This window comes from Pelecanus crispus, chromosome 3, assembly GCF_030463565.1.
Source record: "Pelecanus crispus isolate bPelCri1 chromosome 3, bPelCri1.pri, whole genome shotgun sequence".
NCBI classification, from domain to species: domain Eukaryota; kingdom Metazoa; phylum Chordata; class Aves; order Pelecaniformes; family Pelecanidae; genus Pelecanus; species Pelecanus crispus.
In genome coordinates, this window is record NC_134645.1 from 59,794,084 (window position 1) to 59,807,196 (window position 13,113).

The following is a 13,113-nucleotide window of genomic DNA, read 5'->3' on the forward strand; positions in this document are numbered from 1 at the left end:
CATTGAAGTAAGAGACAATTATAATAGAATAATTGATGCCAGATGGATCTCTGCACCTGATATCAGTCAGCATGCCAGTGAAACAGAGCCATTTATTGCCAAAAATACTACAGTGTATGTCAGAGTAGCAACAGCATCTTTTCAAACATTATTTTGATCATTTAGAAAGCTGCTAATGTGTTGAGTTTCTTACTATGATTGTTCTTATACATTGCAACAAGATCCTTTTTTGTTAAAAAATTTCCTGAGAAGGAAATACGATCTTCACTCTCCCTACCTCCTCTGGCTATCATCAGGTTTGGCAAATTTTCATTAAAACTTATAAGCAAACGGTTATTTAAACACTAACTGAAGATCGTCGCTTAGCTGCTTTTAGAAATCCTTGTTATTTTCAGGCAATGAAAAATAATGAGATATTTTCTTAAGCGTTATGTAGCTGTTAAAGTAGATTTTTAGAAATTACTGCTATTTCCAAGGCTGAATTCATTAGCTTGTTTTTAAAGGTTGATACTTTTCCAAGGAAGCCCCAACTTGCCTCCATTGTGCATCTGCTTTTCCTAATGTGAGAGTTTGAGGTTTGTTTGCTTTTAAGAAGTGGCGAAAGGTCACTTGAGCATCAGTTCAGTCTTTGGTATGGTGGTGTTCCTCTCTCTAATAGAGGTGGGGTGGGGTGCAGACTATATTTTGTTTTGGCCATTTCATTCTGTTGTATTTCTTCTCATTAGGAAAAATATTACTGTTCTCTTAATTATTCTTTTCTGTCATTTTCATGTAAATTCTTTTTAATTCTGTCATTCAAAACATGAGCTTCTTCTGAAGGGATAGAGCCCTGCAGCTCCGCAGAGTGAGGGAATTTTCCAGTTCTGTGGAACAAACAACAAGCTGATCCTGGAGATACTCAGGATATGCTGTCTAATTTTTGTGCACTAGCTTCCCTCCTCAGCACATACTGAGTGCCTCTGTGCAGTGTAGGACAGTCCAGTTTGAAGATGAAATAAGTGACCACTCGCTGGAAATGTTTGCACAGTTGCATGCTTCAGAGTGCTGTAGTCCTACCCGCTACCCTCATTGTATGGATAGTCTCATGAAAAATTTCCAAGTATAGGTTTAAAATGGAGAGTGCAGGGACCTTAAGGCATCCAGTGATAACATCTGCACTCACTTCTCCAGTCAGGAAGTGCAGTGAGGTGACTGTTAATCTCCCTCTCCCACCCCATGGATTGCAATTCCCCTGGTGCCAGCTTCCAGTGCATGGCCAGCACCAGAGGTGTCAGTGGGAGTAATCTGACACTGGAGATAAAGAGTGCCTAAAGGCAGGCAAGGTTGGAGAACTCAAGGGATTTCTTCAGAAGAAGGGAGGAAAGCTATTCCGTTCATCTTCGCACAAGTCGAGACTGACAGATGCACTGCAGGGGAGCAAATTTCTGGTAGTGGATCTGTCTTTCAGAGCTCTAACTCACACTAGGAAACGTTATTGAAACCCTGAAGCTCCTTCGTGCCGCACCTCAGGATTCCAACACATTCTGGCACGTTGTACATAATGCATGCAGGTTTATAGTGCTATTCTTGAGTTTCCTCTTGTATTGTTTCTTGCTGAGGGAGTATGGGATGTGCAATTCACCCCATCAGATTTTATTGAGGAGTTATCCGCAATCATGTGTATGCTAGATTCTCTTGAGAAACAACATCTGTTTTCTGCAGTATTTCTAGTCTGAAATGGTTGTGGGTTGTCTTAACTTGTTTAATTAACAAAAGGATACAAGTAGATAATGTGAATTACTTGCACTTCTTGTCAAATGCAACATTAACTCCATAAGCCACAGAATAAGAAGGTTTCCTCAATAAGCTGTTTGCTGATTTTTTTGGTATCTTCTAATCATCTGTTTTCCTTACTTTGTGTAAGTACGGATTCCTCTGGTTTTCTTTCCCTATTTAGAAACCATGCTATGCCTGTAAAACAGACACATCTTGTCTTATAGGTGAAAAAGACACTAAACATGAGTTGGATGTAGTCCTCAGGAGCATCTGTTTTGCAAATCATGCTGTTGTGCTAACCCAGATAAGGCAATCTCAGGTTCTCTTAGGAATTTTCATACAGATAAATGAAAAAGAAAAATGTAAAAAATATATGTTTGTATGTATGCACACTTGCAGTAAAAGGCAGGATACGTCAACAACTGATAGGCATTTGCATGATAAAAAAGGAAGCTAAGCAGGGTAGTTCCTCTTGGGACCATAACAAACCTGGCTAGCAGAGCCTTAGTGCTTGACTGTTCAAGCACTGTTACGTAGACCTTAAGGCCAACTAAAATTACAAGTCAACACGTAACTGTAATTTAAATGAAACTCCAGTGAAGGTCACCTTAGTCACTCTTCCAGTGACAGTGGATGTGTTCTTGGAGAGGGCATGGAACAGCACTTTCATATAGCTTCCTTAGGAATAACTGGCATCCTCCTTTTGTAAGGAAGCTCCTTATGGTTTTGTTTGGTTTGGGTTTTTTTTGTTTAGTCATGTAAGTAAACTTCTGGAAGATCATAAATGCCTAATATAAATAACAGTAGCCTTCAGGCTTCCTTAACTAAAATTGTATTTTATGTTCCAGCAGTTGTGCATTTCCAGGAGCATAAAAGATCCTCAGGATAGCTGACTGTAAGACTTGCTGCTTTTGCCTCCTATAACATGAGTGCCATAGTAATAAATAGGTGCTGTATTTTTCACGTTGTCTTTGTGCAGTTGATTTGCTCTCATGGATGTGTACACTTTGCGAAGAAAATGGTTGATTCCAGTGAGTTCCTACAAAACTAGTTCCTATCAATTCCTAAACTATATATTTTGGGCAGCAGCTGCATTAATTCTTCGTAAAACCTTTTTTTCTTTTTTTGCCCCTGCCCCATTCATATGAATTGCATTAAGTCTTAAGGTGCAAAGTTTATGCCTTATATATTCCTTCTCCCAGAGGAAGTGTGATAGTAACAGTTTTGGTCAAATTAAGTACTGATTATTTTGGCTACCTAAATTCAGTCTGTGGTCTTAAGTGGATAATGTGTTGTCATTCACTGCTTCTTACCCTGCTCTTTTCTCTCAGCCACGCTGTGTGATGTTGCCAATCTATAACCCAAATGTTGTTATATTAGAGTGGAGAGTCGTGCTGATCTCCGTGCAATATATAGAGGGTGTATATTGTATGAGATGCCTGGCAAGCTGCTGTATGACTGTAAATTTCTGTAGTTTTTTTCGTGCTGCACGTACCTGCTAATTACCAGTGATTTATGTTTTAGGCATATTTTCTCTCTCATTGCTCATTCTTCTTTTTTCAAGTTTTAGAAGTGAAGTCATTTTAGTATGTAGTTATCTCAGAAAGCCTTGGAGCGGTGGAGGTAGTCTGCCAGCCACTGTGCAGGTACGGTATGTGCTGCAGCCAGGGGGCAGGTGAGCATCCCCCCATCCGTGCGCAAAAATCTAGGCTCTGGTTACTTAGGACAGAGAAACAGATGCTTCTGGGTCGTGCTTGCTGTGGTTAAGGCCAGCCTGTGAACTCACTCGTTAATGCCTTCATTCAGCATTGTGGAAAACAGCAAAAGGGGAGAGGATCATTCTGAACCCACAGCCATGTGGAAAGCCAGCCAGCTTGAAGCCTCGATTCAGCCTTGCAGTGACTGAGCCCTCTTTTCTCTCCTGTGATTTTGACTGCAGGAAAGAAATGGAGGGCTGGCGAGGGAATAATCGGTAGTAATCTCCTCAGCCAGCCAGCCGTCTCCTCCTATTGACCTTGAAGTAATGAAAAAGGGATGGACTCTGCTGCACGTTACCTCTGTGTGTCCAAATAATGAGAGCAGAGAGAAATGATCGTAAATCTACATGGCTTTGCCTGTTTGGAAGTCTGGGCCGTGGTGAAAATGACAGGACGTATTTTATTTTCGCTCTGTAATTCACATAGGTATTCGTCCCAAAGTGTTTCCTCTGTGGGTTTTTTTGCCTTGTACTTCATTTTACGCAGCAGTAATTTTAATTCAGATGAACTCATTCCCTTTTGTTGACTTAAATTTTCAATATGAGAATAGTTGTATTCCCTGAACTGGCAATAAACTGGTTTGACATTCACACTTTATAGATGTAATAGATTTCCATTAGTAAATACAGTGGAGTTACACCAGTGTAGAACTGGGCAAACGAAAAAAAAAACCAAACCCAAACCACACATGTAGGACTCTTCTTTTTAACATTTCTTTTAAAAAAGATAAGGAAAAACTCCCCTAAACTGATTCTTGTTCTTATTATAAAGGGAAAATGAAGACTGGCCAAGCTTGTAGATATATTCAAAAAAAAAAGAGGGAACCTGGAATTTAGGTGTTTACTTTCGGATGTAGAACGGCCGTACACAGAGTAACCAGAAAGTTGTCTTTGGCAATTTGTTCATTCCCCTCCCAGTGAAATGTAATTCATTAAGGCAGTTTCTTGTCAAGCGTAACTCATAAACTGGGATGAGTCTGAGACAGAAAATACTTCAGTAACCCAAATAATGTAGTAGTCCAACTAGTGTGGCCAACGGATAAAGAATAGTAACAAGGTGTTTTAGTACTTAGCTAAGATGCCAAGGCAATGTCAGCCAATAAAATGATGTCATGCAATCAGCGGCAGGGTTTGGTCAATGCAAACTGTCAGTTTTGTCTTTTAATCCTACTGCATGCTGCAACAAAAGATCAGGAAGGACTATATTTAAAAACAGAGGAAATGTACTGAGTCCGCTCGAAGAGCTTGTTGCATTGTTTCTTCTCAGAGCTAGATCTCAAGTGAGACGATGGCTGCACCGGCACTGAGCTCGCCAAGCTCCTTTCCTCCTCCCCAACGTGGGATTAACCTCTGAAATGGCAGCAGAGCTCTCCGGAGTAAATGGGACTGTGGTGGAGAGATCTTACGGTTTGCATGTATTCCCACGATGGAAACATTACACAAGCGTTCGGAGCAAAGCTGAAGTGTAAGGGAGGTGCTAACTCAGTCACTGAATATGCAGCAGAACAGGTTGACCTATAAAGAAATACAGCCTGCTCCAGCCTGAGGGGGCCTGTAAATCTGGTGCTCTGGAGGAACTAGGATGGTGGTCATGGTTTTTTCTGCTTTTCAGGCCAATTAGCCTGCTATTGCTTGCCTTTGGCCAGAGAAAACACTGTAGGTGATCTGTGCTCCTTGGGGAATTAGGGAGGACAGAGGGAGGAAGCCACCTGGCCGTGTGCTCTCTGCTGGGAGTTGATGGCTGGCATGGCGTGCTCTGGCTGCTCCCCTGCAGCCAATGGCCTGGTGGTGATCTGGTCATGCAGTAAGCAGATTTAATTCATCAGCTGACCAACCCTAGCCACAAAAACCTGTATTTTCATCAGTTCGGTGTGTTGAATGAGGCTGGTTGCAGTAAAATGAGTGCCAGAGCCAGCTCCAAGGGGAAATCATCCCAGGGGCTCACAGGGTGAAACTGTCCCCTTTCAGCAATGGGTTTCAGCTCACATCATGAAAACATACCCGAACCTGATCCTTTCCTTAGGTTATTGTGCTTGGAGTGTTTCTGGTACTCAAGCTAGTGTGATTCCCACCCCCACCCCCCCCCACACACACACACAGCCATGTTTGAGGGTTACCTCCTAGGGTCAGATTAACCACCAGCTTTAACGAGCTCTGCTGACTTGCCCCAGCTAAAATTCCGTTCCTCAAAATCTAGCATCTGTTAAATAAGTTTTAGTGCTTAAAGGCTCTTAGCCAACAAACAGTTGCGCTAAGTTGAACTCCAGGTTTGTCTCCAGAGATTGTAATGCCTTTCATCTCTTTGGGTATTAATATAGGGCCTAATATAGCAGGGCTCTCCTCCACCTCTGACATTAAGATATCAGAAGGGTTTATGGAGTCCTTAAGCCCAAACGCTATTTTTAGAGTGCCTTGAATTAGTGGAAATATGGTGAGATACTCAGGGCTTCTAACTGTCATCTTAGGAAGACTTAGGGTGTGAATCCAAAGTGGTTCAGGTTGATCCAAACTGGTCCTGCCTTAAAACTGCCCCACAGTCTCAGCCTTTACCCTGTGCCAGTGCTGGCCCAGTGGGGCTGGGGAAGCCCCTCCTGGCTCAAGTGCTGAAACAGGAGAAGACGAAGCAGAGCAGAAACTAGCGTTATTCTGCTGAACCTGCTCTCCAGACATCTCCTTTGCAAGGCAGAAGGGGGGAGTCCTGAGGCAGGGGAGATAAGAAGCTGGGGTACCTCTGATTTAAAGTGGCTTAAGCCATCATGGACCAGCACCTCAAGATTTCCATGTCACCCATGTGGCTTTAATTGCTGCTAAAATGCCAGTTGTAAATAATAATATAAGTAGCATGAGCAGAGCTGTAGTAAACTGTGTCATTTAAGTCCACAAAACTATTTACATGTTTAAAAGTATGCAGATGCTGGTGTCTTATGCTAGATCAGGATCTTAATTATGCATAGTTCGAGATAATTGGGTTGCTTTAGCTTCATATCTCAACCTGCTAATTCTAACTACTAAATTAGGATTCAACTGTAATGCATGTATGTTTAGTTGAACTATCAAATTTGTTCCTTATGTTAAGTAATGAGTCATGAAAGTGTTGCGATTAATTCTGCTCCTGTATCCTGGTTTTCTGTCAGAGAGGTCCAAGTTCAACACATTCATATCACCAGGTGAATTCAGGCAATTATGTCCTTGCCCTTTGCTGTGTGATTTTTACCAGCAGATAGAAATGGATAAATATTCTGAGGAACAAAGAAGTCCCAAAGTGTCTTCATTTTGTTAAGGAGGTTTTTTTCTTAGATTGCTGTGCTAGCCTGTATTTTGTGGCTTTTATTTTCTCTTTCCTGTCTTTTAGAAGCATACACTTCAAAATGAATCAAAACAGTACCAAGCCTGACATTTTTAACAGAAACAAACAAAAAAAAAATGTGGTGAAGATTACATCTGTGGTTGAGTCCATGATGAACAATCCAGCCTTTCTCTTAATCTAAGGTTTACATGGGTGGAGTGATTATCTGCTTGCAGGTGCAGGAGTATAACTTTGTTTTATTGTTCCCACAGATGAGCACCATGCCAGGACTGCCCACAAGGCCATGCTTCTATGACATTGACCTTGACCCTGTCACAGAGCAAGTGAAAGGATTGTTTTGAGAGTGACATCCAAATTCAGGTCGGTCAACAGCCTTTATTTTCCTGTTCTGGCTTAGAGGAGGGTGTTTGTCTCTAGTATGTACCCAAAAAAGGTTGTCAGCAGTTTATCTAGTTTCACTGAGGACTTCACACAATTTGGGGGAATATTTCATAATGTGCACTGTATCACATGGGTTTCTCATTTGCTGAATGGTGGCCGGCACTTCACTGGTATACACTGATGGTGCACATTGAAGGTGCCTTTTGGATTTCCTGGCTCCATCAGTTTGGCATGAGGAGGAGCTGGCTTTGCAATTGTACTACTCTTGGCTGTGGAAAAAATCAGTCTGAAGAAACCATGTCTTGTTAGTCACCTCAAAAGAAATTATCTAGTTCATCTTTGATGCTGCTCTCGTGTGGCAGCGTGTTTCTGTCATTACCTAGATATCAGGGGAGACATTTCCCAGCTTGTTCATGAGCTTTGCTTTGGGTTTTTTTTTTTTTTTCCCACCTTTTTTTCCCTGATTGTTTTTGTCTCTCTCAAATGGTAATAAGCATTTCAGGAGTACAAATCTGTCCTCTTAGCCTGTCTTTCATGCTGGCTTCTCTCCCTTTTCCTCGAAGGTTGCAGTTCCCCCGCCACCTCCTCCCCTTCTCTAAGCACTTAATCTTCTTGGTGTCCTGCTTTAATTTTGTGTAGCACGTGTTCCTCACTTAAACATCCAAGTTGTTATGAAAATATTTCATGCTATGCCATTTTAACCTTGTAACATAGTAAGTGGAGTAAGAGAGGATGTAACACTGACTGAAACAAACCACGTGCATCTGTGACGGGACTCTCTCCTCTCATCACTGAACTCTCTGCCTTCCCCCAGTAAATCAGTCTGGAGAGTATAACAGTTACTTTTACACAGAACAACAATATTACTATGAGCTAGTAGGACTATGATGGGACCCCAGGTTAGCCACAGCTTTGAGGTGGATGTGCGCAGGCACTTGAGCCCTGCTCTAGCAATCCTTGCCTACTCTGGTTTGAGAGAACCGGCTTTCATTTTCTGTTTCTGTGTTTTGACCGATTGGAAGAGGGGAGAGGATTGCACAACCCAACGAGATTACTGTTCAGACCAAATTAACTGTTCATTTGCCCCTACTTGAATGTCACAGCATTCACATAACATCTGGTGAGAGCAGATTCTGCCATTTCGTGTGTACCAGTCAAGACAAGTAAAAAGCAGTTAGCTTAAAAGTTAACCAGCATGCACAGGTAATTACTAGCTTATATGCAAACCACCACTGAGTGTGCTGCTGCTGGGTAGAGTAATGCATACCATTTCTTGGCATATATCCCATTTTTTGTTACTGATATGCATTGATGGCTTCATGCATACATATTGATTCATCATGTGTCAGTCATGTAATTACTTCTGAATCGTTTGAAATGACTGTGGAATCCTAATGTAAAATCTATATACAGATTCACATAGCCTGCTTAATCGGGTGTTTACTGCCTAGTCTTACACAAATCCATCCAAACCATGGATTGGTGAGTTTTGAAGAACAACAGTAATTGAGCAGATAAAATACTCCATTCCAAATATGAAGGTCTTTCATTTGAAGTTGTGCGTGAAATGAAAATGTTAAACGCAGCTTTTAGTCAGTGATGGTCTTTTCTCAGATGTAAAAAGAAATGCTAAAAAAGTCACAAAAACATAATAGGTAGGAAATAGTGTATATCCAACTGTTAACAAATTATTTTAATTTCATTATAGAGTTATTGGTGGCATCAGACAGATAAACAATTCAGTAACTTAAGCTTTTTAAAGAAAAAAGCAGCTTGATCATCTGTATTTTTCATCAATATAGGCACATACTCCCTGTGTTCCTACCTCTAACAATCTAAATAAATGCCTTGAGAGTATTGTAATACCCAGTGAGCACCACACAAGGTGGTCAGTGTTCATCAGCTCTAAAATTCATCCATTTCATGTGCTAGATTTGTACATTTCTCATTTTGGATAAAGCAAGAAACAATATTCCTGTATAATCTTTACTCCCAACTTTCTGTAGAGAAGTTCAGTACTATTCTTTGCTTTCACACATTCACTGAAGTGAACCCACACTGTAGCAGATACTACACTTTGAGGTATTTGTGGGTTTTTTCTGTGATGGCAGATTGAGGGATTTTTTTTTTTCTGCTCAGTTTGAATTCTTTTCTTAGGGTTTTAGTGTACAATGTAAAATTTCTAGTAATACGATATTGTGCCACCTCATTAGGACTGATTCAAATCTTTAAGATGTGATAATTGAAAAATACTTAGAGATTTGTGGAAGAGCTGCAGTTGTTTAATCATAAACATGCGTGCAGAGCTGAGAACAGTTGTTTTGGTGTGCAGTTTATATCCTCCTCTGCAATGCATACGTTCATGAGACTTGTGAAAGAGATACGGGCAAAAGTTCCTGCTGCTAGGGTAGCTTTGTGGGGCTCTTACTGAGCTGAAACACTGGATGTCATTAGCCTCTCTGATTTTCCTCCACCACTCCACAGTGTTAATGAAGCAGATAATTCTCACAAAAATTTGCAAAATACTGGTCATTAGAATATACTCTAAAAAGTCATACAAGCAAAAACTTTGTCAAAAGAGTCAGCTCTGTTATTTTCTGTTGACAAATAGCTAATACATGGAACTCACAATATTACAGTCTCTTTGTAGGAGCAACATGCTGTATTAAAAAATGGAAACATTAATATCTGGAAGTGAACCCAGAGGACTCTGGCTAGTTCTTTGTCACTGGCCACTACCCTATTTAAATTATACTGCCCAGCTCATGCACTAAGGAAGTTGAAATGGTTTCCTTAGGAGCTAGCTGTAGATAGCACCAGTCAGAATAAGACTTCCATGGAGACAAGTCCTCCAGTAGAAAGAAATATTTTTTTTAAAAAAAGTATTATTTGCACAGTGAGGGGAATTTATGAACCTGACCCACTGTGCAAAAGTAAACTCTGTTAAGGACCATTGTGAGCTCTAAGGATCCCTCTAATTTAATCAGCGGCAGCGGGTGGCTGCTCTTACTGTGCCAGTTTGGCTTTGGATATCTGCGTTGATGGTGGGGTTAGTCATTTTCGTCGGTTGGTTGTGACTTAGTAAGGCCATGGCTGTCCAGACTTGCAGATATATTATTGCACTCATCTCCTCTTCAAAATTGGCAGAGCATCGGAATGATTGTAATACACAGCACGGGTATTTTGCCACCCTCAGAGCTTTTCTGAATGTGAGACGAATCCCAGAGCTCTGACTGTGAGGATCTTCACGGCCGTAAAGAAGCCCATGAGGGGAGGACACCAAAACTGATATGCTAAAATTGCAAACTATTTGTTAGATGTTTTCATCTTAATTCATTCAGATATGGATAGAAGGTGTTTGAAGACCTTTCCTTTGCATCCACAGAACTGATCCTATGAAACAAAAACTGACTTCTTTTAGTCTCATTCCACAGTATTGGGTTTCAGTCAGCAGCAATTACTACAATAATGTTACAGTCTAAAGTCCATATCATATTGGAATATGAGTACAGATTTTTGTTTCTCGCCTAGTAGGGTTAGGCCGGTAATAAATAGGAGGTGCATGTGGCATAACTAAATATTTTTGTTTATTATGGTTAAGGCAAAAATATCCAATTTCACTAAAACACTGCTGTTAGATTGTGATGCTTCTATTTTTATTTTTTTCTTTAAAGAAAGCAAAGATGTCTTTTTTTCAACGTATAAATTCTTTATCTTTCTCATTTCAGAAGCCTGGAAATTAAGAACTGCAACTTTCCTGTTTCCTGCAAGTAGGAGACAAAAATGAATCTGAAATATTCCTGTTATGTGTCTCTAGAGGAATGTCAAGATAGACCAAAGAGCAAAAGTTTACTCTTTCTCCAAACTAGTTTTTATGATGAAATATAGCTGCAAGGTTTAAAAAAAAAAAAAAAAAGCAAGCAGCAAGCTCAAGTTTTTCTTGCTGTAGTGCAGAAAGCTCTCTACTGGGGCTTATACTTGTTTGTGGATTAAACGACATTGAAAGAAAGATAAATTTTTCACCTTATTTTCATCCTGTCTCAAAGGAGTTTACAGAATTATTTCCCTTATCTTGGCCATCTAAAAACTTGCATAAACATGATTATACTGTGTGATCAAGCCTATTTCTCGCTGGAAAATACACTTTCGCTCCTGGCATTCAGGAGCTGAAACTACACACAGATTAACTGCACATTTTTGAGTTATCATCAAGCGTTGCTCTGGATGCATTTGGGCAACAGCCAAGCTTCAAGCAAGGAAGATATTAAGCAGAGAAGGAACAGAGCGTGTGTTTTGTAAAAGGTTTTTAATATATAATTTGTTCCCTTGTTGGGCAAAGATCTTTTGAAACACTTAAGCCATAGCTGTCTCCTAGCCATAGGTCTCTGTTTATCCAAAGTGTATGTTACAGGCTGTCCAGCTCATTGTGAGTTTGTTGCGGTGAAGCTGGTTGTTCAGCGAGGGCACTGCTCCTTCTGAAGCCCTGTTTTGCTCCTGTTCGCAGCACACAACACCCAGTAACAACAGAGCAATGTCCGTCAAGCAAGGATGAGGCAGTGCAGAGCTTTGTTCTGCAGGTTTTAACCACCGTACTTGTAAAACTGGAGCGTGTTTTCTGTTTGAAGGGGGTATTCAAGCAAGTTAAATCCTAAACCGTGCACTTTAATTTACCTCAGTAACTTTGCTTGTCTGGTTTTTCCTAAATCTGCAGCAAAACAAACCTTAGGCACAGGATACTGCATTTAGCTTTTCAAGCTTGCTGCTCCTCAGGAAACTCTCACTGACTGACCGTTGGTTCCTTCAATAACAAAAAAAATGCAACAGAACAATAGGTTGAATCGAGACAATAGGCCATTGTTTTTTTAGGTAAAAAGCAGTGAAATAACGATGAGAGAGTTTATTTTCCTGCTGATGTTTTCCATCCTGTCACTTTGCTCCGCTTACGCACATCTGTATGTCATGGGCTTCTGCAATGTAGTTTTGGTTCCCTTCTATGCAGCCACATTTGGAGACTTAATTATCTCAGGAACAGTGTTGTAATTGAGGGGTTTGCTTTGGTTTTTAAAATCATGCTTTGTTATTTATAAACTCAAAACTATAATTACGGACAGAAGAGCAAACTGGGGACAATTAAAATAATTATCTGTGCCTTCCCTGGAGTAGCACGGAAATGTCTGTTGACTGCATTTCAGAACTGTTCTATTCATAGAGTGGTCCCCCAGCACTGTGGGGATTGCTGTGAAGATAAACATTAAAAATAGAGCTATTGATATTTTAGCTGGATTAGACGATAGAGCTTATAATGGCCTAGACTGTGGATACTTTAATTAATTACACTGGGGCAGGACAAACATGATCAGCAGAAAGCAAGATTCAAGTGTGGCTCTCACAGCTACTGAGGAGAGAGATTTCTGGTATTTTCTAATAAATTGTGCCCCAACATACAACCACATTATTCATATACATAACTGTGTTAATTTAGTCCTGCACACACTGAGCTTAGAAAAATCCAAAGACTTACAGAAGAAAATGTGTGGTTTCCAGCCATCATTTTCCTAGTAGCATTCTTTCAAGAAAAATGAGGTTTTTCCCTCCATCTTGCCTGGAGGAATTTGGAAAACCATAACCGTGCCTTACTTGCAGTCACTGCGGTTGTGTTGAGCCTATCTCTGTGCATAGGATACTAAACGTGGCAGTAGCTGTCTGCCTGTGAAGCTTCTGTATGGGATATGGATGTCTGAGCAACAGGTTTTGTAAGTAATTTCAAACTACCGCTTGATACCCACACGCTTTCTGTATTGTAGTCTCCGTATTGTCCCCTTCAGGCCATGTGTACTGGGACTGTTTATCTGACCCATCAGTCTTTCCCTAAAACACCATTCCAGCTCAGTTAGTTGAGAGTTGACAAACATCC

General features: G+C 40.6%; 1 protein-coding gene across 2 annotated transcripts in view; it reads left to right on the forward strand.

The window, feature by feature from the left end:
• MTHFD1L (methylenetetrahydrofolate dehydrogenase (NADP+ dependent) 1 like) overlaps positions 1–11,087 on the forward strand; it is a 161,423-nt gene extending 150,336 nt beyond the window's left edge. For both annotated transcript variants that reach the window (XM_075706905.1, XM_075706906.1), the window contains 2 exons: positions 7,070–7,178; positions 10,928–11,087. In XM_075706905.1, the coding sequence (XP_075563020.1) occupies positions 7,070–7,159 (90 nt within the window). In that variant the 3' untranslated portion in view covers positions 7,160–7,178; positions 10,928–11,087. The remainder of the gene's footprint in view (positions 1–7,069; positions 7,179–10,927) is intronic.
• The last annotated feature ends 2,026 nt before the right edge of the window (positions 11,088–13,113 follow it).